The sequence below is a fragment of the Rhinatrema bivittatum genome, chromosome 9, assembly GCF_901001135.1.
Source record: "Rhinatrema bivittatum chromosome 9, aRhiBiv1.1, whole genome shotgun sequence".
In the NCBI taxonomy this organism is placed as follows: Eukaryota; Metazoa; Chordata; class Amphibia; order Gymnophiona; family Rhinatrematidae; genus Rhinatrema; species Rhinatrema bivittatum.
In genome coordinates, this window is record NC_042623.1 from 255,962,257 (window position 1) to 255,983,722 (window position 21,466).

The 21,466-nt window shown below is 44.7% G+C and overlaps 1 protein-coding gene across 4 annotated transcripts in view; it reads right to left on the reverse strand.

Moving 5' to 3' along the window:
- Nucleotides 1-21,466, reverse strand: part of SERPINI1 (serpin family I member 1) — a 118,746-nt gene that overhangs the window by 43,264 nt on the left and 54,016 nt on the right. For all 4 annotated transcript variants that reach the window (XM_029615007.1, XM_029615008.1, XM_029615005.1 and 1 more), the window contains 3 exons: nucleotides 20,364-20,622; nucleotides 19,527-19,757; nucleotides 17,885-18,079 (listed from right to left, as the gene is read on the reverse strand). In XM_029615007.1, the coding sequence (XP_029470867.1) occupies nucleotides 17,885-18,079; nucleotides 19,527-19,757; nucleotides 20,364-20,613 (676 nt within the window). In that variant the 5' untranslated portion in view covers nucleotides 20,614-20,622. The remainder of the gene's footprint in view (nucleotides 1-17,884; nucleotides 18,080-19,526; nucleotides 19,758-20,363; nucleotides 20,623-21,466) is intronic.

Sequence of the window (21,466 nt, forward strand, 5' to 3'; positions counted from 1 at the left end):
CAGGGCCAGCAATCGAGTGTCTTCTACTGCGGCTCGCTTGTTGCGGGAAACGCATCACAATTCCACAAATGCCGGCATGAGAGACCGAGAAAATTCTAAGGCGTAACCCTTCTTTTACCACCTCCAACACCCAGTGATTGGAGGTGATCCTGGCCCACTCCTCGTAAAATTGAGACAACCTGCCCCCGATCATCCCATCTGAGGAGTGGGCAGGCTTCCCAGTTCTGGTTCCCTGACTGAAACCACCTCTGGAAGGATGACTGGAGCCGTGAAAGGACTGTGTACGTGAAGATGTCTGTCTGGAACCAGAGGGTGGAACACTCCTCCCTGACCTGCTTTTTCGGAAATCTTGAAAACGGATCAAGGGTCGAATGATTTCCTGTAGGGCTTTCTATCTTCCAGCAGTTTATTGCCCTTGGAATCCTCGAGAGATTTCATCAGCTGATCCAAATCCTCTCCAAACAGCAACTTCCCTCGAAAAGGCAGACTGCACAGTTGCAACTTGGAGGAAGCATCCGCTGCCCAACTGTGGAGCCATGGAAATCGCCGAGCCGCCTCAGAGGAGACCATAGTCTGGGCCACTGAACGCACAGAGTCATATAAAGCATCCGCCACATATGCTACCGCCACCTCCAGACGAGCCGCCTGAGAAGCTGACAAAGTCCCAGAAGACAAAGGGTCCTGCGGTTTTTGAATCCAACATAAACACACTCTTTGCATCATACTGGCACACACTGCCGCCCAGAGTCCTAAGGAGGAGACCTCGAACACCTGCTTCAAATGCAGCTCCAGCTTGTGGTCCTGCACATCTCCGAGAGCAGTTGCTTCCGCCACAGGAATGGTCGTCTTCTTGGTCACCGCTGATACAGCTATATCCACCTTAGGTACCCTGAGGCATTCTAAATGTTCCTCCATTAGTGGGTAGAGTTTTTGCATCGCCCGGCTGACCTTAAGCCCTGCCTCCGGGGATTCCCACTCCCGGCTGATGAGCTTTTGAATCTTCTTCGGGATGGGAAAAACACTAGATGGACCCTATGAGACCGTCCAGGACTGGGTTCATTCCCTCGCTGTCAGAATCTTCCAGCGAGGGTCTCACCCCCAATTCATCAAGCACCTGGGGAATAAGGGGTTGCAATTCCTCCCTCTTAAACAGCCAGATTACGCAGGGGACGTCCCCCTCCGCACTAGGTTCTACCGGATCCTGATCGTCTGTGCCCATTATCTACATCTGGAGAGACTTCACCCTGATCTGGAGTGGTGTCCCTTGGGGGCGGAGTGGAGTCGTTCCCCTGCTGGTCAACTGCACCCACTAGATCCTCTTGAGCCAAAGTTGACCAGGACGGACGACCATCAGTTCGCAGATGGGGACGCTTGGGAACTCCCACACTCCCATCCTGGGCTCTGCACTTTGCGAGCTTCCGAGCCAGAAATGCTTCATGCATGAGCAGCACAAATTCCGGTGAAAATTCCCCCGGCCCCATCTTGTCATTGCTAGAATCAGTGTCCATGTCTCTCGATTCCTCCGGTCTTGGAGTTCGTGCAGTGGGGGACAGCGGGGGAGGGTCATCCTGGGAGACCTTTTCCACAGGGTGTGCAGTGGGGGTTGGGCTCCTTCCGTTAGACCCAGCCGCCGAGCCTGACCTGTGTGCAGACTTTTTAGGTTTAATCCTCTTGTCTGAGGCCCTTTCCCCACCCAGTGCACAGTCCCTGCACAGTGAGTGGGTGTCTAAATAAGCTGACCATATCCCGCAAGCCTACAGGGGTCCACCAGAGGAGTTTCTGCCATGTTCCTCCTGCAAAAAAAGGGGCATATATCTCCCCCCCCCCCAGAAGAAAACAGGTGCTGCCATCCAGCCCTGGTGACTCCCAGCAAAAATCGGCCCCAGGAATGCTGGGGAGCCACGGGGGAGGTCGAAAAAGAAAAAACAAAATGGCCACCCCGGTAAAAATAGCTCCGGAGCCAGTGGTAAAAATAAGGCAGGGAGCCTCTTCAGGGGTCTGCCTGGCTCTGCACCACTGGGCAGACTGACCTACCCCAGGAGCCAAGGTGAACAGGGAACTTGTAGCTGGGTTTTTTTTGTTTGTTTGTTTTTAAACACAAAAACTTTAACTTCTAGTAACATAAAAAAAAATAAAGCCTAAGCTAAGAATAATAGAAAAAAAATCCCCATAGGGGCTACTTCTCTGTACCGCAGACACTGAGGGGGAGCCTTCGGGTCACTGAGGGAGCCGGAACCACATGGGCTAGCACCGCCAGGGGTAACCAATCCCCTGTTCGCCCGGCTCTACATGAGGGATGGCCCAGACACTGAACCTAGCACCTCAGGGAGCAAGAAAAATCTGTCTCACACAGAGCTGCAGGTATACACGACCACCATCTGCTGGAGTCAGAGAAATACTGATGAGCTGCAGGCGGCACACTTGGGATACCAGTGCCTCGAAGCTTTGCTCTCTGTCTCCATCTGCTGGTGGGAGAGCATAACCCACTGGTCTGGACTGATCTGGGTATGTACAGGAACTCATGCATATTCACTGTGGATACCTTGAAAACCAGCCTGGCTGGGAAGTCTTTGAGGAGCAGCTTGAGGACATCTGATCTACAGTATAATAGGGAACCCTATACTTTCAGTCCATTAAACCTAGGACATGGAATGGAAAGTACCCACAAGCTGTCTATACCCATCAGTGAGGGTTTGTTCTTTGTTTCTCAAGACTACTAGATACAGAGCTTTCACCATCACCCAGAGACGTCCTAACACAGAAACTTAGAAATGACGACAGAAAAGGACCAATTAGTCCATCCAGGCTGTCCAGCAAGCTTATGGTAGTATCTGCTGCGCCATGCAGATAACCCCCATATTTATCAGTTTCCCAGACCATAGAAGTCAGGATCCTTGTTGGTTGCTCTCTGAATCCAATTCCCCATTACCTCTTGCCATTGAAGCAGAGAGCAATGTTGGAGTTGCATCAAAACTATCAGGCTTATTAACATCAGCATCGGCAAGTTACCCCCATGCATGCATTTCTTCATTTCCATCCTCTAGCCTTTAGGGATCCACAGGGTTTATCCCATGTCCCTTTGAATTCTTTCACTTTTTTTTTTGTCTTCACCAATTCCTCTAGAAGGGTATTCCAGGCATCCACCACCCTCTCTCAGTGAAGAAATATTTCCTGATGTTGGTTCCGAGTCATTCTCCCTGGAGATTCACTTCAAGATCCCCTAGAGTTCTACTGATTTCTTTCCAATGGAAAAGGTTTGTTGATTGTGTATCATTAAAATCTTTCAGGTATCTAAAGATCTGTATCATATCTCCCCTGCACCTCCTCTCTTCCAGGGTAAATGTATTTAGGTCCTTCGGCCTCTCCTCATAAGTCATTTGATGAAGACCCCCACCATTTTGGTCGCCCGCTTCCATCTTGTCTCTGTCCCTTTTGAGATACGGTCTCCAGAACAGAACCCAGTACTCTATATGAGACCTCACCAAGGACCTGTACAAAGGGATTATCACCTCCTTTTGCTTAATGGTTATTCCTCTCTCTATGCAACCCAGCATTCTTCTGGCTTTAGCTATCGCCTTGTCACATTGCTTCACCATCTTCAGATCTCCAGACACAATTACTCCAAGATCCCTCTTTTGGTTCGTACACAACAGCCCTTCACACCCCATCATATACAGCTCTTTTGGATTACCATACTCCAGATGCATGACTGCACTTCTTGGCATTAAATCCCAGTTGCCATATCTTCAACCATGGTTCAGGCTTCCCTAAATCATATTTTCATTCTCTCTATGCCTTCCAGCATGCCCTGAGAACAATGCTAAAATATCACCTCTTTCTACAAATGGGTTAAAAGGATTTATTTTACTAGAGAATATAAGGCCATATTTTTTAATAATGTAAATTATTTGATTTTTAGCATCATTCTCCCTGTCTTATTCATAAAGCTTTATATAACAATAAGTCTGATTGGATGAATACAACACTTGTTTTTCAAATCCCAAGAAGAACTTTACGCTCCACAAACACTGGTCTCCTTGAAACTCCATCCCCTAAAACATCCAGTCTCATCTCAACAAAACAATGTGCCTTCTCAATAGCCGGCCTGCTACTATGGAACACCCTTCCAATTGATCTAAGACTTGAATCATCCTCGCAAACTTTTAAAAACGAACTAAAAACATGACTTTTTCTAAAAGCTTTTTCAACATGTTAAAAAAATTATTCTCCAAACTCAACTTAATTATCTCTCATTCTCTTTCTCCTCTGTCTTATTATCTCCCTTATTTTGTATAATATCTCTGCCTCTACTTTTCACATTGTGAAACCTCTCTTACTTTTGTTATATGTGAACCAATGTGATGACTTTTGTTGAATATCAGTATACAAAAAACAAATAAATATATTTTTATACCTTGAGAAAAATAAACAGGACAGCTTTCAAATTAAAAAATGCATGTACCTTCTAGAATACAGACCTTTACATTTCCTAGGATTTAGTCTGTGCACACAAAAAATGGACTCAACTACTGGCAGAAAAATTCTGATAATTCTAACAGTCTAATCCATGTCAGCCTGTTTATTTCAGCACAGAGTTCATAACCAGCCAGAGCTAGTTTGCATCCTTTGAATACTGCACTGGCACTCTGTGACAGATTAATCAATTAGGGCAAAAAACAGTAGAACGCCCCATTTTTTTCATGCTTTTATTCTTCTCTGTATTAGAAGTAATATGTGCCTTGCAGACCTCCACTGTGCAGATAATTATATTTCCTCCTCATTAGAAAAGGCATATGCCTAGGGCCATATGTATTTCTGATTGCTATTTTCTTGGTTGTTTATAGCATGCAGATGTGAATACCCCACTGCTTTCACAATCAGGTCACTAATGTTATATAATGCAACCTAAAAATACATTCAGTAGATTTAGTTGAGCTGGAATGGATTATAGTAACTAGCTATATACATCACAGCTCCTCCAGTACAGTTTTGTGCAAGACTGCTTATAGTTATTATTAAAGACAGATAAAAAAAATGTAAATGTTTGATATACCAGAGCGACTGGTTTCTAGTACATGTTTATCAGAGTATTTGACAGTTTCTTCCACGCTACCAGTATTACAGTGGAATACTTAGCCAATCTTATCTGAGGACTCATGGAATGTTCCAGTACAACTTATGCATAGTAAAGGGCCAATGCAATAAAGTGCGCTCAGCCTAGCACACAGGTAAACCCACGGTTGGACGTGTGTTTTGGACATGCTAGACTAACACCCGATGCAATAAGGGGATTAGCGTGTCCAAACACGTAGCTAATAGCGCTCATCATATGTAAAGGCCATTATCCCCAATGCAAAAAAATAGCCGTACATCTGATACGCACATTTCAACACGGCAAATTCAACACCAGCCTAAAGCTGGCATTGAGTCTTACCATGTGTCAAGGGTTCAACATAAAATAAATAAATACTGCTTTTCTGTGGTTCCTCCTACTGAGGTACTTTAGGGGGCTGCAAGGAGCAGATTGGCTACTATGGGAGAGGAGAGGCGTAGCCTGAGAACACAGCCCCTGTTGTCTCTGAAAACACACACATATAACCTGAATACACAGAAACATGCATGCGTTAACGGAAATTAAATGAACGCACACATAAACAAAGAAATCATCAAAGAGCAAAAGACTAGATAGTATTCCTGCGGAGTGAGAAAACGGACTGGAGAAATTACTTACCTGATAATTTTGTTTTCCTTAGTGTAGACAGATGGACTCAGTACCAATTGGTTATGTGCTCCCCTGCTATCAGATGGAGATGGAGTCATATTTCAAAGCTGACGTCACCCTAGATATACCCCTGCAGTGATCTCAGCCATTCAGTATTCTCTTCAAAAGCCATTGTGGACGTACTATTGAATAACTTGATTAAAAAGGGATGACCGTAACTGTACTCAACCAAACATTAGCGCTGGGTCCCAGCAATATTACAGATGCCCTGATCTAGGGATAGGCCAATGGCTTGCCCATAAGCATTTGGAATATAGATTCACCTCATGGGTGATTCCTTGGCACCATTGATGGGCAGCTGTGGGTGGGATGCTGAGTCCATCTGTCTACATTAAGGAAAACAAAATTATCAGGTAAGTAATTTCTCCATTTCCTAGTGTGTAGCCAGATGGACTGAGAACTAATGGGATGTACAAAAGCTACTCCCAAATGGGGCGGGAGGCTGCCCACGGACCTTGCCAAGGCAGCGTCCTCTCGGGCCTGGACATCCAGGTAATAGAACCTGGAGAAGGTGTTCAAGGAAGACCACGTCGCTGCTCAGGAGACGTTGACGGGAGACAGTAGCTTAGCTTCTGACCAGGATACTGCCTGGGACCTAGTGGAATGAGCTTTAACCTGAAAGGGTAATGGCTTCCCTGCCTCTACATAAGCTCCCATGATCACTTATTTATTTATTTTATTTATTTATTTAAAATTTTTATATACCGACATTCATCCAGGATATCACATCGGTTTACAGTGTAACACAAACAAACGCCAGGCATGGCACTTTACATTGAACAAATAAAACAAGTTAACAAATGAATAAATGAGGGTGTGAATAACAAGGGGAAATTTGCATTAAATAATCAACGAGGTTTGTAAATATATACATATGTACAAAAGGAAGACACTAAGAGATAAGCAATTTAGGAGTGCTAGGAGGAGAGGGGGGAGTGGCGAGCAGTGGGAAGGGAACCAGGTGAGGGGGGGAGAAAAAGTGTATGAGGTGAGGGGGGGAGAAAAAGGTAGGAGAAGGGCGAAGTGAGGGGATAGAGGGCCAGAAGAGGGGGACAGAGGAGAGGAAGGGTGGGCAGTGGAGAGGAAGGGAGAAATTAGGTGTATGCCTTGGCGAAGAGCCAGGTCTTGAGCTTCCGCTTGAACGATTTAAGGCATTCCTCTTGCCGTAGTTCAACTGGCATTGTGTTCCAAAGGGTCGGCCCGAGCTATGGTAGCTCGCGAAGTTGCTTTGCCTTGTTTCCTTCCATCATGAAAAACAAACAAGCAGTCTGTCTTGCGCACAGGTTCCGAGATTTCCAGATACCATACCAAAAGCCTACTGATGTTTAAGTGACTTAGGAGGTGGTAGTCTTCAGTGACCTTGTGTTTATCTAGGGATGGTAAGGAAATGCATTGATTCAAGTGAAACTCTGAGACTACCTTTGGCAAGAAGGAAGGAACCTTGCGAAGCTGTAATGTTCCTGGAGTCAATGGTTCCCAACATGACAACGCCTGTAGTTCAGACATGCAACGAGCCGAGCATATCATCACCAAGAATACAGTCTTCAGTGTTAACAGGCGTAGGGACAGACTGCGCAGTGGCCGAAAGGAAGGCCCTGCTAAAAAGTCCAATACTAGATTGAGATATCCTAGCGGGACCGGCCACTGTAAGGATGGTCGGAGGTGTTTAACCCCTTTTAGGAAACAGGCTAAATCCAGATGTGCTGATAGGTGGGCTCCATTCACACCTTGCTTCTGAAACAGGAGAGAGAGCCTCTACCTGGACCTTCAAGGAATTTAGGGACCACCCTTTGGTTTAGGCTGTCCTGTAAAACTTCAGAACCATGGGGATTTTGGTCATCTGAGGGGGTACCCCACGTTCCTCACACCAGGCCTCAAATATTCTCCAGATCCACACGTTCGTCAAGGACGTCGAGAACTTCCACGTGCGGAGCAAGGTGGCAATTACTGCCGCCAAATATCCGCTTCATCAGGCGAGCTCTCTCAAAGACCAGACCGTAAGACAAAACAGAACTGGGTCCTTGTGAAGGATCGGACCTTGTTGGAACAGGTCCCTGTGCGGAGGGAGGCATAAGGGGCTCTCCAGTAGAAGCCTCTGCATGTCTGCATACCACAGGCGTCTGGGCTAATCCGGGGCCACTAGAAGAACTAATCTTGCGAATGAGCTTGCCCAGCAGAGGCCTCGGAGGGAAGACATACGGTAAGTCTTCCTCTGGCTAGGTCTGGACAAGGGTGTCTATCCCTTGGGAGCACTGATCTCTTCTGTGACTGAAGAATCAGGAGACCTTTGCATTGTGAGATGCAGCCAGCAGGTCGATGGACAGGGGCTGGAAGGCTCTGGTTGACAACGCCCATTTCTCCTGGATCCAGACTCTCCCTGCTGAGAAAATCTGTTCTGGCCTTGTCTTTTCCTGCGATGTGGGAGGCTGAGATCCCCTATATATTTCACTCGGCCCATTCCATAAGGGGATCTCTATTTCCAGAGACACTTGGTGGCTTTTGGTTCCTCCCTGGTGGTTGATGTAGGCTACTGTTGTTGCATTGTCCGACATCATGCAGACTGCCTGGTCCTGGAGTTTGTGGCTGAATTGCGGACATGTTAATCCGACAGCTCAGGCTTCCAAGCAGTTTATGTTCCAGTGTGCCTCTTCCTTGGTCCAACATCCCTGGGTTGTCAATTCCTGTTAGCGAGGCTCGTGTCAGTCATGAGGATTAGCCAGTTTGGTGGGACAGGCTTACACTCTTGCTTAGGTGAGCTTCCTGTAGCCACCACTGGAGCCAGGAACATACTTCCATTGGTAAGTGGCGGCGAGTTGAGTAGTCTTGAGACAGTGGGTTACAAGTTGATAGCAGGGAGCATTGGGTTGATGCCATCAGACCGAAGACCTGGAGATAGCTCCACACCCTGGGGCGCATTGTGTTCGTCAACCAATGCACTTGGCACATCAGCTTCCTTATCCTCGAGGGTGAGAGGAAGACTGTCACCTGCTTGGTGTTGACACGGACTCCCAGATACTCTAAGGACTGGAAGAGCTTGAGGCTGCTTTTGTCCATGTACATAACCCAACAAGTTCCTGAAGCAGGGATGCGACCCTGCTGGTCACCTGGAGGCTCTCTTCCAATGACTTTACCCGGATCAGGCAGTCGTCCAAGAAAGGGTGCACCAGGATCCCTTCATTCCTCAGTTCTGCTGCCACGACCACCATATTTTGGAGAATGTTCTGGGGCCGGTGGCCAGGCTGAAGGGCAATGCCTGGGATTGATAATGGCGGCCCAGTACCGCAAAACATAGGAAACGCTGGTGGTCTTGCCGGATTGAAATATGAGGGTAGGCCACTGAGAGGTACAGGGAGGTTAATAACTCTCCCGGTTGTATTGCCATTATGACTGAGCAAAGAGTTTCCATGCAGAAATGAATTATCAACAGATGGCTACTGACACTCGAGGTCCAGGATGAGGAGAAAGGAACCCTCCTTCTTGGGTATGATGAAATAGATGGAATAATGCCCCTTATTTTCCTGGGGTGTAGGTACTGGAATTATAGCCCTCAAATTGAGGAGCCTTATCAAGGTAAACTCCACTGCCAGTTTGTTGTGCTGGGAATGGCAAGGTGACATCATAAACATGAACCAAGGGATGCTGTGAAATTCCAGAGTGTATCCTTCTCATATGATATCAAATACCCATTTGTCCGACATGATCTTGACCCACTGCTGATAGAAAAGGGATAGTAGACCCCCTTTCCTTGTCCCGTGGATGGGTTGGGACAACTTCATTGGGAAGTTCGGGCCGAACCAGGCACGATCCAATCCCACTTTTTGGTTTTCGGCTCCGAAAACACTGAGACCTTCCTGAGGGCCGAGATGTCTGAAATGACGATGCTCGGAAACCCCCTACCCTTGCCCCGACGGGAACGTCGTCAGTACAGCGCGCCGAGCAAGGAGACTGCAGGAAAGACTAACGTGTCTGAATCGGAGCAGTCCTTTTACTTACCTGGGCTCAGAGCTTACCGGCTGAGTACAGAGACTTTCTCCAGCTGTGGGGAGAGAGGGCTTTGACAGTCACCACCTCGTTCGGCTTCTTGCACCCGCTGCCTTTCAGCTGCTTCAGTAGCAAAGTCCACGCTGGGAACAGGCTACTGGACCAAAGCACACCTCTGAGGAATCTTTGAAATCACCTCAGGAATTCTCAACTGGGGGAGGGACCTTTAGGTATCACCGCAGGAGAGCAGGGCTTGATCTTTCTTCAATTTAAAGGTAAATTTTTCTTCTAACGAGTACTGCAGTCTCGCTAAACACCAATGCTGGTGTAGGGATAGCACGTCCACATCTGCTAGAAGACAGAGATACTGAATGGCTGAGGTCACTGCAGGGGTATATCTAGGGTGACGACAGCTTTGAAACCTGACTGTCTCCATCTGCTAGCAGGGGAGCATATAACCCATTGGTCCTGAGTCCATCTGGCTACATGCTAGGAAAGCTCATATTGAGCACCCATTTTCCTAACGCGTGCACAGCCACAGCTCCTCTGGGTGCCAGATGCTTTTTAATGTGGCAGCTAATTAAAATACAGCATTGTGCGCCCAGAAGAGGTGATGTGCTTGTGTTAAAAGAACCGGTGCCCAGTTTGGACATATGTATTTATGCATGCGATATTGTATTTGTAGTTAGCACATATAGCAGAAGTTGCTTACCTGTAACAGGTGTTCTCACAGGACAGCAGGATGTTAATCCTCACATATGGGTGACATCACAGGATGGAGCCCAATCACGGAACACTTTTGTCAAAGTTTCTAGAACTTTGACTGGCACCTACTGGTCATGCCCAGGATGGCACTAACCCTGCAACCAGCAGGGGTCCCCCTTCAGTTTTGTTTAAAAGCTATAGTAAGTGCCAAAATATAAAATAAGAAAAACGTAACAAACCCAACACCGCAGGGTGGTGGGCAGGTTTCGTGAGGACTAACTAGTCCAGTGAGAACACCTGTTACAGGTAAGCAACTTCTGCTTTCTCACAGGACAAGCAGGATGGAAGTCCTCACATATGGGTGAGTACCGAGCTGAGGATGTCCGAGAAATGCACCAAATGTACCCAAGATGTGCAATAGACACAAGGACTTGGGTGGAATTTGGGAGAGGGCATCCTGAACCCTAATGGGTAGGTAGAACCGTGTTGGTACATCAAGTTGCAAATAGGCCGAAGATGGAATCTTGTCTTCCAGCCTTGTCTAAACAATAATGGGCAGTAAAGATATGGCGAGAACTCCAGGTAGCAGCCCTATAAATATCAGGAAACGGCACAGAGCATAGGTGCGCTACTGAAGTTGCCATGGCCCTGACAGAGTGTGCTTTAACACGGTCTTGAAGTGGAATGTCTGCTTGCTGATAGCAAAAGGATATGAAGTCCTCTAACCAGGAGGAGAGAGTCTGCTTACCCAAAGGTTGACCCAATCTGATGGGATGGAAAGAAAAACAGTTGGGTGGATTTTCTTTGGGTAGCTGTCTAGATAGAATGCTAGAGCCCGTTTACAGTCCAGGGTATGCAAAGCCTGTTCTCCTGGATTGGAATGGGGCCTGGGAAAGAAGGTGAGTAGTATAATGGATTGATTAATGTGAAACTCCGATACTACCTTAGGCAAAAAACTTAGGGCGAGTGCGGAGTACTACCCAGTTGTGCAGAAGTTTAGAGTAAGGAGAGTAGGTAACTAGGGCCTGTAACTCACTAACTCTGCGAGCGGATGTGATTGCCAAAAGAAAAAAAAAATCACATTACATGTGAGATAGCGAAGATCACAGGATTGGATAGGCTCGAATGGTGGTTTCATGAGCCGACCCAAAACCAGGTTGAGGTCCCAAGAAGGGGCCGGAGGGCGCAGTGGATGTTTGAGTGGAACAAGCCCTTCAGAAAACGTATTACAAGGGGCTGGACTGAAATGGGAACATCCCCAACACCTTTATGGAAGGCAGCTACCGCACTGACATGCATCCTGATGGAAGAAGTTTTTAGACCCAATTCTGACAAGTCCCAGAGATAGTCTAGAAATTTCGTGGTGGAACAAGTGAAAGGATCAAGGGACAGGGAAGAACACCATGACTTAAACCTGTTCCATTTGTAAAAATAAGATTTTCTCGTGGAAGGCTTTCATGAAGCAATCAAGACACGGGAAACTGAGTCCGAAAGGTTAAGTGCCTGAAGAATTAACCTTTCAACATCCAGGCAGTCAGGGACAAGGCCTGAAGATTGGGGTGGCGTAGGCACCCGTCGTTCTGAGTGATCAGAAGTGGGTCCTTCCCCAGGAGAATTTGTCTACGAATGGAGAGGTCCTGAAGAATCGGAACCACACTTGGCGTGGCCAGTGAGGAGCTATCAGGATCATGCTTCCCTTGTCCTGACGTAACTTCACGAGAGTCTTTGAGAGAAGTGGAAGTGGAGGGAATGCATATAGGAGACCGGGTGCCCATGAAAGGGAGAACGCATCTCTTGGTAGTGAGTGTTGGCTGAGAGTGAGAGAGCAAAAGTTCTCTACTTTGCAGTTTTGAGGTGACGCAAAGAGGTCTATGTGAGGGTAACCCCAATATTGAATATTGAGTTCTCTACTGTGGGGTTGAGGGACCACTCGTGCAGTTGAAAGATGAGACTCAGCTTGTCTACCAACACATTGTCCACTCCCAGCAAGTAGGTGGCCTTGAGGTACATTGAATGGGAAAGGGCCTCCGCCCATATCTGTGCAGCTTCCTGACACAGGAAGGAGCCTGTTCCTCCTTGTTTGTTGATGTACCACATGGCCACCTGGTTGTCTGTCTGAATCAGGATGACCTGGTTGGAAAGGCGATCCTGAAACACCCTGGAAATTCCAGGAAATTTATTTGGTGTTTGGCTTCCTCTGGAGACCAGGTGCCTTGAGTTTTCAGATTGGCAACATGTGCTCCCCAGCAGAGGTTGGAGGCATCGGTTGTAAGGGTTATTTGAGGATCTAGAGCCTGGAAAGGAAGGCCTTGGAGAAGATTGGACTGATTTTTCCACCAAGCCAGAGACAGGCGAAGCGTGTTGGTGATGTGGACAACGGCTGACAGTGGTTGAGATGATTGAATCCACTATGACTTGAGCCCACTGCATGACTCATGGCAAGACGAGCCATTGGAGTGACATGTACTGAGGACGCCATGTGTCCTAGCAAAACTAGGAAGTGACATGCAGTTGAGCATTGTCGAGACTGCAGTTGATGGGTGAGAGAAGTGAGTGAGAGCTCATTCTCAAGAAATGCTTTTGCTTTGAAGGTGTCAAAGTCTGCTCCTATGAACGACAGGGTTTGTGATGGGACTAAGCTGGACTTTGGATAATTGATGAAAAACCCTAGGGAGATCAGGGTATGCAAGGTGAGATGTAGAGATGTCAGAGCAGCTTGCTGGGTGGGAGCCCTGATCAACCAATCGCTGAGGTAGGGGTAGATGTGGACACCTTGAGTCCTGAGGAATGCTGCTACTACTACGAGGCACTTGGTGAAGACTCGTGGTACAGATGCCAGGCCGAATGGTAGCACTTGATAGTGCTTTGGGCCTACTAGGAATCGCAGAAATTTGCGATGAGATGGAGTTATTGCGATGTGTGTTTAAGCATCCTGGAGGTCTAGAGAGCAGAGCCAGTCATCCCTTTGCAGAAGGGGAAGGAGGGAACCCAAGGTTACCATCTTGAACTTTTCTCTTTGTAGGTAAGAACATAAGAACATAAGTATTGGGCGAATGCCACCTAACATTTTTGGGATTAGAAAGTACCGAGAATAGAAGCCAAGGCCCTGTTGGGAGTAGGGCACTGGTTTGATTGCTCTGGATTGGAGGAGGAGAGAGACTTCCTGATCCAGGAATAGTGACTGATCGATCTGATGTTCTCCACATCAGCCGAGGTAGGGAGTCCGGCAGAATGGCAAGAAAGTTGAGATGATAACCTTGAGTGATTATGGCAAGAACCCACTGGTCTGAGGTGATTGTGTGCCAGATGTTGCTGAAGTGGCACAATCGACCTCCCACTGGTACATGCAGTAGTGGAAGCTGAATGCTGCTCTCTAGGAAAGAGTCAAAAACCAGATGCTGGACCTGGCTGAGGGGTTGTCTGTATTTTTTGCCTGCGAGGTTGCCTGGACTGGCCTTTCTGGTAAGGCTTAGTAGAGCGACCTTTGGACTGTGGAGGATATGATTTCCTTTGGTGGTAAAAAGATTTTTTGGGATCCTTTCTGAATGTTTGCTTAGCAAGATATTCAGAAGGCAACAAGGAGAGTTGGCGAAGAGTCTCATGGTGATCTTTGAGCTGTGCCACTGCTTGCTGTATCTGTTCACCAATAAGATTGTCACCAGTGCAAGGCAAGTCAGTTAGTCTATCCTGGACCTCAGGTCATAGGCTCGAAGACTTTAGTCAGGCCCACCTCCTCGCAGAAATAGCTGTTGCTGATACCCTGGAAGTGGTGTCAAAAATGTCATATAGTAATCTTATTTCATGTTTGCCCGCTTCTAATCCTTTTTGAGCCAGGGCATGTAATTGCTCTTGAAACTGCTGAGGTAGGGACTCAGAAAAGTCCTGCATTTGTTTAAAGAGGACCCTGTTGTACTGGGTCATATGGAGTTGGTAAGAGGCAATGCGGGATATAAGCATTGACCCGTGAAAGACATGCTGACCTATGGCATCCAGGAACATTTGCTCTTTCCCTGGAGGGAAAGAAGAAGAGTAAGGCTTAGAGCATCGGCCTTTCTTTTGGGCTGACTCAACCACTGAATGGTGATCCAATTGGGTTTTTTGGAAACCTGGAATTCATTGGACTAGGTATGTGGTGTCTGCTTTTCGGTTAACAGGTGCCACCGAACTAGGATGCTCCCAATTCCTCTTTAGAAGATCCACGATGACGGCATCATGGATAGGGATAGAGGTGATTTCTTTAGGAGCATCCAGAAATTGCAGAAGTTCCATCATCTGGTGTCTATCATCCTGTTCTGTCTGAAGTTGGAATGGAACCAATTCAGACATTTCCTTCTGATATAATTCATAATTCTGGTTCAGAACTGTGGCTTATTCAGCCATTTCCAGAATCCTCAGAGGGCTGATTCACACTGACACTGCTGAACTATAGTGAATGACTCAAAGAATGTGAAAGATCTGGAAACTAGCAGGCTCTGCAAAGCCTATAATTAAAGGCCAGGTGGGCATCAATGACAATATCTGCACCACAATACAGGAAAGCTTGGTTCGCATGCAACTAGGATGCAAGCTTTTGTCTTACAAATGCATATCTCAATGGACAGGAGCCAGGTGAAAAGATTCTTCTTTTAAGGTTACAGTTTTAATTAAGTCCTGGCGCCAGCAAACGGAATTCAGGCCTATCTCCTATATAGGACACAGACTTGCTATCTGTTTACACAACAAAGAAGATCAACAGGATATCAGAAGGAACAAAGTGCATCAAAGCCATGTTGATAAAGGAACTTTTTATGGTGGGAGGGTGTGTCAGGGAAGACAAGTAAAGAGTATGATTTTTACAAATGAATGAAGGATGTCCTCACAAGCATTTTCTATGCATAATAGGTTATCATGAGAACAGCATCATGTGTTTTTTTTAATGAGTTTTTGGGCAGTTACGTGATTCTAGAAACTTCGGCAAATGCTGTATCTTTGACTATAAAGGAGAGCCACTTCTGTTATTCTGGGAGATGCTAGTTATTTTGAAAGATAGAGGGCATTTAGCATACAGCATCTCCCAGGAACACTTGGTAAAGCCAAATAAATTTTACTTTGTACCATTGTACTGAGTCTGAGTGTTCTTGTTGCCCTGGCCCTGTGTCCAGAAATTATGGACACTTCACAAAATTAATGTCCTCTGGAGGAGAAGCTTCCTGCTTTCAGCAGGAGGGTGGTGATGGTAAGTCTTCGGTATCCTGGGACGAGTCATCGGTCCATGATTCATAGGTTTCATCACCAGCACTCCTAGGATCCTTAGAGGGACGGAATGATGGTATTCCTTAAGATCCTGGTTGAGGCATCGATCGAAGGCATTGATGGAGGCACAGAGGGCATCGATGGTAGCAAAGATGCTATCGGTGACTGAGGCATCGGTAGGACTCCCGATGGAGGAAGGAATAACTGTGTTTCTCCTTCTTCTGTCGATGAGAGGAATTGGGGAGGAGGGCACCGGACCCATCGGTGCCCCCGGATCCATCGGAGGAAAAGCGGCGAGCAGCGTTTCCATCCTCCTCAGTAGCGGTGCCAGTGCTACAGAAATTGGATCAGTAGCCGGTTCAGGAATCGGCACTGGCATCGGAGGAATCTTGAAGCCTTGTATCACTCTGCCGATGGCCTCTTGAATCATCTGATCCAATTCATCTTGGAAACCTGGAGAGCGAAGCCCCGATGCTGGAGGAGGCAGCGGAGGCGTAGCCGAAGTGACCAACGTTGGAGGTGGAATCGCGGCTCCTATCACCTGCCAGGTGAAGGTTGCCTCGGTGACCCGGACCCAGATAGGGACGTTGCCTTTTCTGGACAGGCTTTCTTTGGCAGGCGACTCAGACTGTGGCGACGTCGAGGGCTTGCCTGCGTCGATGGTCTGAGACCTACTGTGTCGATGCTTTTCCAGACAATCTCCTTGGTCCTTTTCCTGAGGAGGAACAGAGGGAGTCGATGGCCGTGGAGTCGTTGATGCTGGTCGGACACCGGTCGGTGCACAATACTGGCGCGACGTAGACTGTGTCGGCTCGGATGACGTCGAGGCTATGGATGGCGTCGGGGTTTGTGACCGAAAGAGGGGTTCCATCTTCTCCACTCTAGCCTTACGACCTTTTGGTGTCATAAGGGCACATATTTGGTGCAAGTAAGGACATCATGCTCGCTCCCTAAGCACATTACACAGACCTTGTGAGGGTTGGTAATGGACATTGTGCGAGTGCAGTCGGGGCATCGACGGAACCCCGACACCATGGCCCCTCAAAAAATTTAGCCGCGATGCGGTCGACGGCCAGTAGGCTGCGAGGGCCAAACCAGATGGTAATCGACCGGAATCGGGTAAAAAAAAAAAAAAACTTATCGGACCACTGCGGAAGTAAAAATTCAATATGGGGACCCCTGTGGGGTATTAAATTATTAAGTAATTCCGTGATGAAAATTCCTGTCAGGAATCTCTGTAGAGCTCCTAAACCCGCGTGGCTACTGCTGCGTGGAAAAAAGAAGACTGAAGGGGGACCCCTGCTGGTTGCAGGGTTAGTGCCATCCTGGGCATGCCCAGTAGGTGCCAGTCAAAGTTCTAGAAACTTTGACAAAAGTGTTCCGTGATTGGGCTCCATCCTGTGATGTCACCCATATGTGAGGACTACCATCCTGCTTGTCCTGTGAGAAACAGGTCATGACAAAGATTTTACAGTTAGTAAAAAGGATGTGGTACAAAAAAGTTTAGTTAGCTCCCTAAACCTTACAAACAAAAATGGGAGACTTTGTTATGTTGAAAACCTAAATTCCTGGACTCAAAAATGGCACTTGCTTCCTATGATTAGAACATACTCACTTCAAAAGATTTAAGAAAAAAGAAAATCAAAAAGAAAATGTTAAGTTTTAATTTTTTTTTTACCCAAAAATGCGTCTGAACACTGTCAGAAAATAAAGGACAGGGAGGAGCAGTGGGTGAGAATTGTTAACAAGGCAAAAATAAAAGGCAAAAAATAGGTTAAATTTCTCTGTCCCAAAAGTCTGAACTTGATAAATCAAATAACTAAAATTAGAAATGCCTCTGCAAGGCAATAAATGGACCTAAATGAACACTGGCAATCTTCATCTTTGTTTTATACAACTGGGCCTCTGCCATGGTACAAGTTCTCTGCAATGACATTACATTTATATGTTAAAAATAATGGTGAATAAAAGACAACTCAATACATTTCAGTTAAATTTTATTAGCAAATCAACAAAAGCTGATTTGCCCTTCTCTCCTTTGTGATAAAGGAAATTTTGCAAGGTACAATTGGTAATCTACTTGTACAAATAGTAGCCAACTATTTTTTTTCATACCTAAGATATGGTTAACACAACTTAAAAGCAAGAACATGCAGCATTCAAACAGGCCTTTCTGCTGCTTACCATAGTAAAATTCACCCTGTTGGTACATCATGGGAATCTGTACGTCACTTTCATCATCTTTGGTAAATGAGAAGGCCCTGGTGTTCTCGGGCCTGAACTGTGACTTCCAATTGCCCTTAAAGTAGACAGCATTGACAAGGACCATCTTTGTAAAGGCAGTAAAATCCCTCGATGAGAAGAGATCAGTTATACGGTCTGTCAAATTAGAGAGGAAGTGCTTACTGATCACCTACAGCAATCTCACATTAAAATTCTCTAGTTCCCACACAAATACAAGAGGTGACAACATTGTATACATATACATTTTCAATTTTTTACTACTGTGTTTTTATAATTAAAATAAACACTGTTTTATAAAACTCATATGTTTAAAATATAACTAATTTAATCAACAGGCTACTTGTGGGCGTTTAAGAAAAATGAATATACAGATACCAGTATCTCTCGAATTAATGTAACTACACCACAATAAAATAGCAATGATAAATGATTAAATAAGTCAAAGCTTCTAATTTTAACCAACATTTTTAGCATTTTCCATATTATGTTTTGGTATTGATGAACAAAATTTGGAAGATTTACAAAAGATCTAGTAACATTGCTACTCCAGAGTTAAAACAGGCTTTGTAATCTCTTTATAACATGAATACTATGTACAACATGCATGAATCTGAAGAGTAATTAAAGTAGCATTCTTTTCAGAATTGATTTAAGTGTTTGGATTTGTATGATCCATTATAAAAAGGGAATAGGTTAATAGGTTCCGATAAAATAATTTAAAGTGTCAGTATATGGACTCTGCTTTCCGTACTTCTTCAGAACTTCCGACCCCTCTTTCAAATCACAGATTCACAATGCTCTCCCCCTTTCACAACCCTCAATATACAGCAGCATTTACATTCTGTGGGTCTTTTATCCCTTTGTGCCTTCTTCCTGGAATGACTTCCCATACAGAAGGTAGTAGAGATTTGAAAAAAAAAAAGAAAGGGTAATGGCATATGAAAAGCACAGAAGATCCCTAGTGGTGAAGTAGTGAGAAGGAAAGCCAAAAGATCAACTGGGGTCTATGAAAATATGCCAGGAATGAAGCTGGGCCTTACAGTTCCTGTCATTATACTCTGTTTCTGTGGTCACCTCATTGCAGTTATCTGGTGCCTCACATGGGTTTAATGAAGCGGCAGAGAGCAGAGCAGAAAAATTTAACATTTTGGCACAAGCCATCTTAAAATATTTGAGATAACATACTATAGGTTTCTCCTTAATGGGCATGGATGGAACATCTTATAGCCTATTTATATTTGTGTTTTCTCGCTGGAAGTAAAAATGTATTTCTGGGTGGCACTATATTGGTGAACATTTTACTCTTGAAGGTCAAAACATGAAGGCAAATATTAATAGACAGATTTGGAAGTTAGAGGGGAACACTTAGATTTCACCTAAGATTTACATTAATTTAAACTCAATATAGGTTTGTGTATGAGCGAGATATAGCCAAAAAGCCCTCACAATCACAAAAATATTTAAAAAATAATTTATTTTTTTACAGTGTTGCCTCTGAAAACACCTCTTTATGCCTTGTTACTGTTTTTAAAACTTTCAAAAAAAATTCTAAATAGCACAAGGGAAAACAAATGAAACTTACTATTTGTGTGATTCTCCACCCATTTGTTGATGTGATTGGCTATAGTTGAGCCCTGACTGAAATCTACATTTTCTACGTGTGCCCTGAAGTACTTTTCCATCAACTGCAGAAATTTGTCATGGAGATGAAATCCATTCTGTACATAGAGGGAGTTGGCAATTTTCATTACATAGTGGTTTTCCTCTGCAGTTAATCTATCAGAAAGGTCCTTTAAAAATGAAAACTCCTCACCTACAAAAACACACAAGACATGCAAAAACGGTTGAGAAAAAAAATGTAATGAACTGATCAAATTCACAAAATTATTAAAATATCCTATGCACTATAGGGAAAACAAGAACAGTGCTCAAAACTAGAAACTGGGAGAATGAATCCATGTTTGATCAATTTCTGTCTTCCTAGAATAGGAATATTTACTTATCAAGTTTTACTACTACTATTTATTCATAGATGCAGGGCCTAGTGCAGTTGGTTGTATGGAAACTCTTATCTTGATCAAAATTCGAAGCCAGTGAGTTATAAATGGATTTCCTCCTTTCATTTTTGAAAATTTCAAGTGGGACAACAACTTTTTTCCTAAATGGTTTTGAATTATGATACTTCTCTACTCAGTTATAAATACAAAGTTTGAAATTGATAGTCCTTAGAGTTCTACAAAGTTAAGCATTTCTCCCACTGGTGCCTACAACAAGATTCTTTATTAAAAGAAAAATACTGCTGTCAATTATGCATACCTACATTTGCCGAAAGTTAAACTAACCATTATATTCCCGAGCAAGAAATGGGGGAAAATATATGAGAAAAAAAAAAAAAAAAGAGAGACACACGCAAGTATACCATTTTTCAAGGAGTCAAATCCCATGGAATGTCTTATTTCCTTCAGAGTAGATCCATGGGCTCCAAGTTCCACCATTCCCAAAGCAATGCCAATGCTCAAGGGAGAAAATAATATATTCTCATCTCCTCCGGTTGCTCGTAGTTCATGGTAAATCTTTACTGACAACTCAGAAATGGCTTCATCAGGTACATTTACACTGAAGGTCGAAGTTTCCAAAACCAGCAAAGACAATAATCCAAGGAAGTACATTGTTCAAGCCTGCAAAAGAGGGTGGAGTTAGAACCTTTAAAGTGAGATATGAAAACAAGGCACAAAAAATGATCTTATTTTCAATTTTTAAAGTTGATTCAGACATGGGATTATAGCATGAATACTGCTGTTACTAGCATACCAATGAGTTAAAATAATTATTTCAGAAGATATCTACAATGCATACCATGTACAGTTTTAAATGTAGTCCCTTTTAACCAATGTTCCCTCTAATTTTTGAAAGAATACATGTGTAAAATTTCTTTTGTACAAATTTTTATAAAGCCATGCTCAAATTTGTGCATTACTAGCCAGTATAATGCAAATCTCAGGATTTCTTGTGCACACTATATTTTGCTGTGCGTGTTCACGACCCGTGTGCATGCTAACACACATACAGTATAAGAACATAATATTTGCCATACTGGGTCAGACCAGACGTTCAAGACCAGTATTGTGTTTCTAACATGGCCAGGTTGCAAATATAGGGCAGAATCCCAAAAGGTAAATAGATTACATGCTGCATATCCCAGGGATAAGTTGTTCATTTCCCCAGTCCACCTTAATAATGGTTTATAGACTTTTCCTTCAGGAACTTGTCCAAACCTTTGCTAAACCCAATTACACTAACAGCTTTCACTATGTTTTCTGACAATGAATTCCAGAAATTAATTATGCATTAAGTAAAAAAAAAAAAAATCTTCTGTTTTAAATGTACTACTTAGTAACTTCATTGCACGTCCCCTAGTCTTTGAACTTTTTGAAAAAGAGTAAACTACCAATTTGCATTCACCTGTTCTATTTCACTCATTTATAGACCATCATATCTTCTTCCTCAGCCACTTTAACTTCT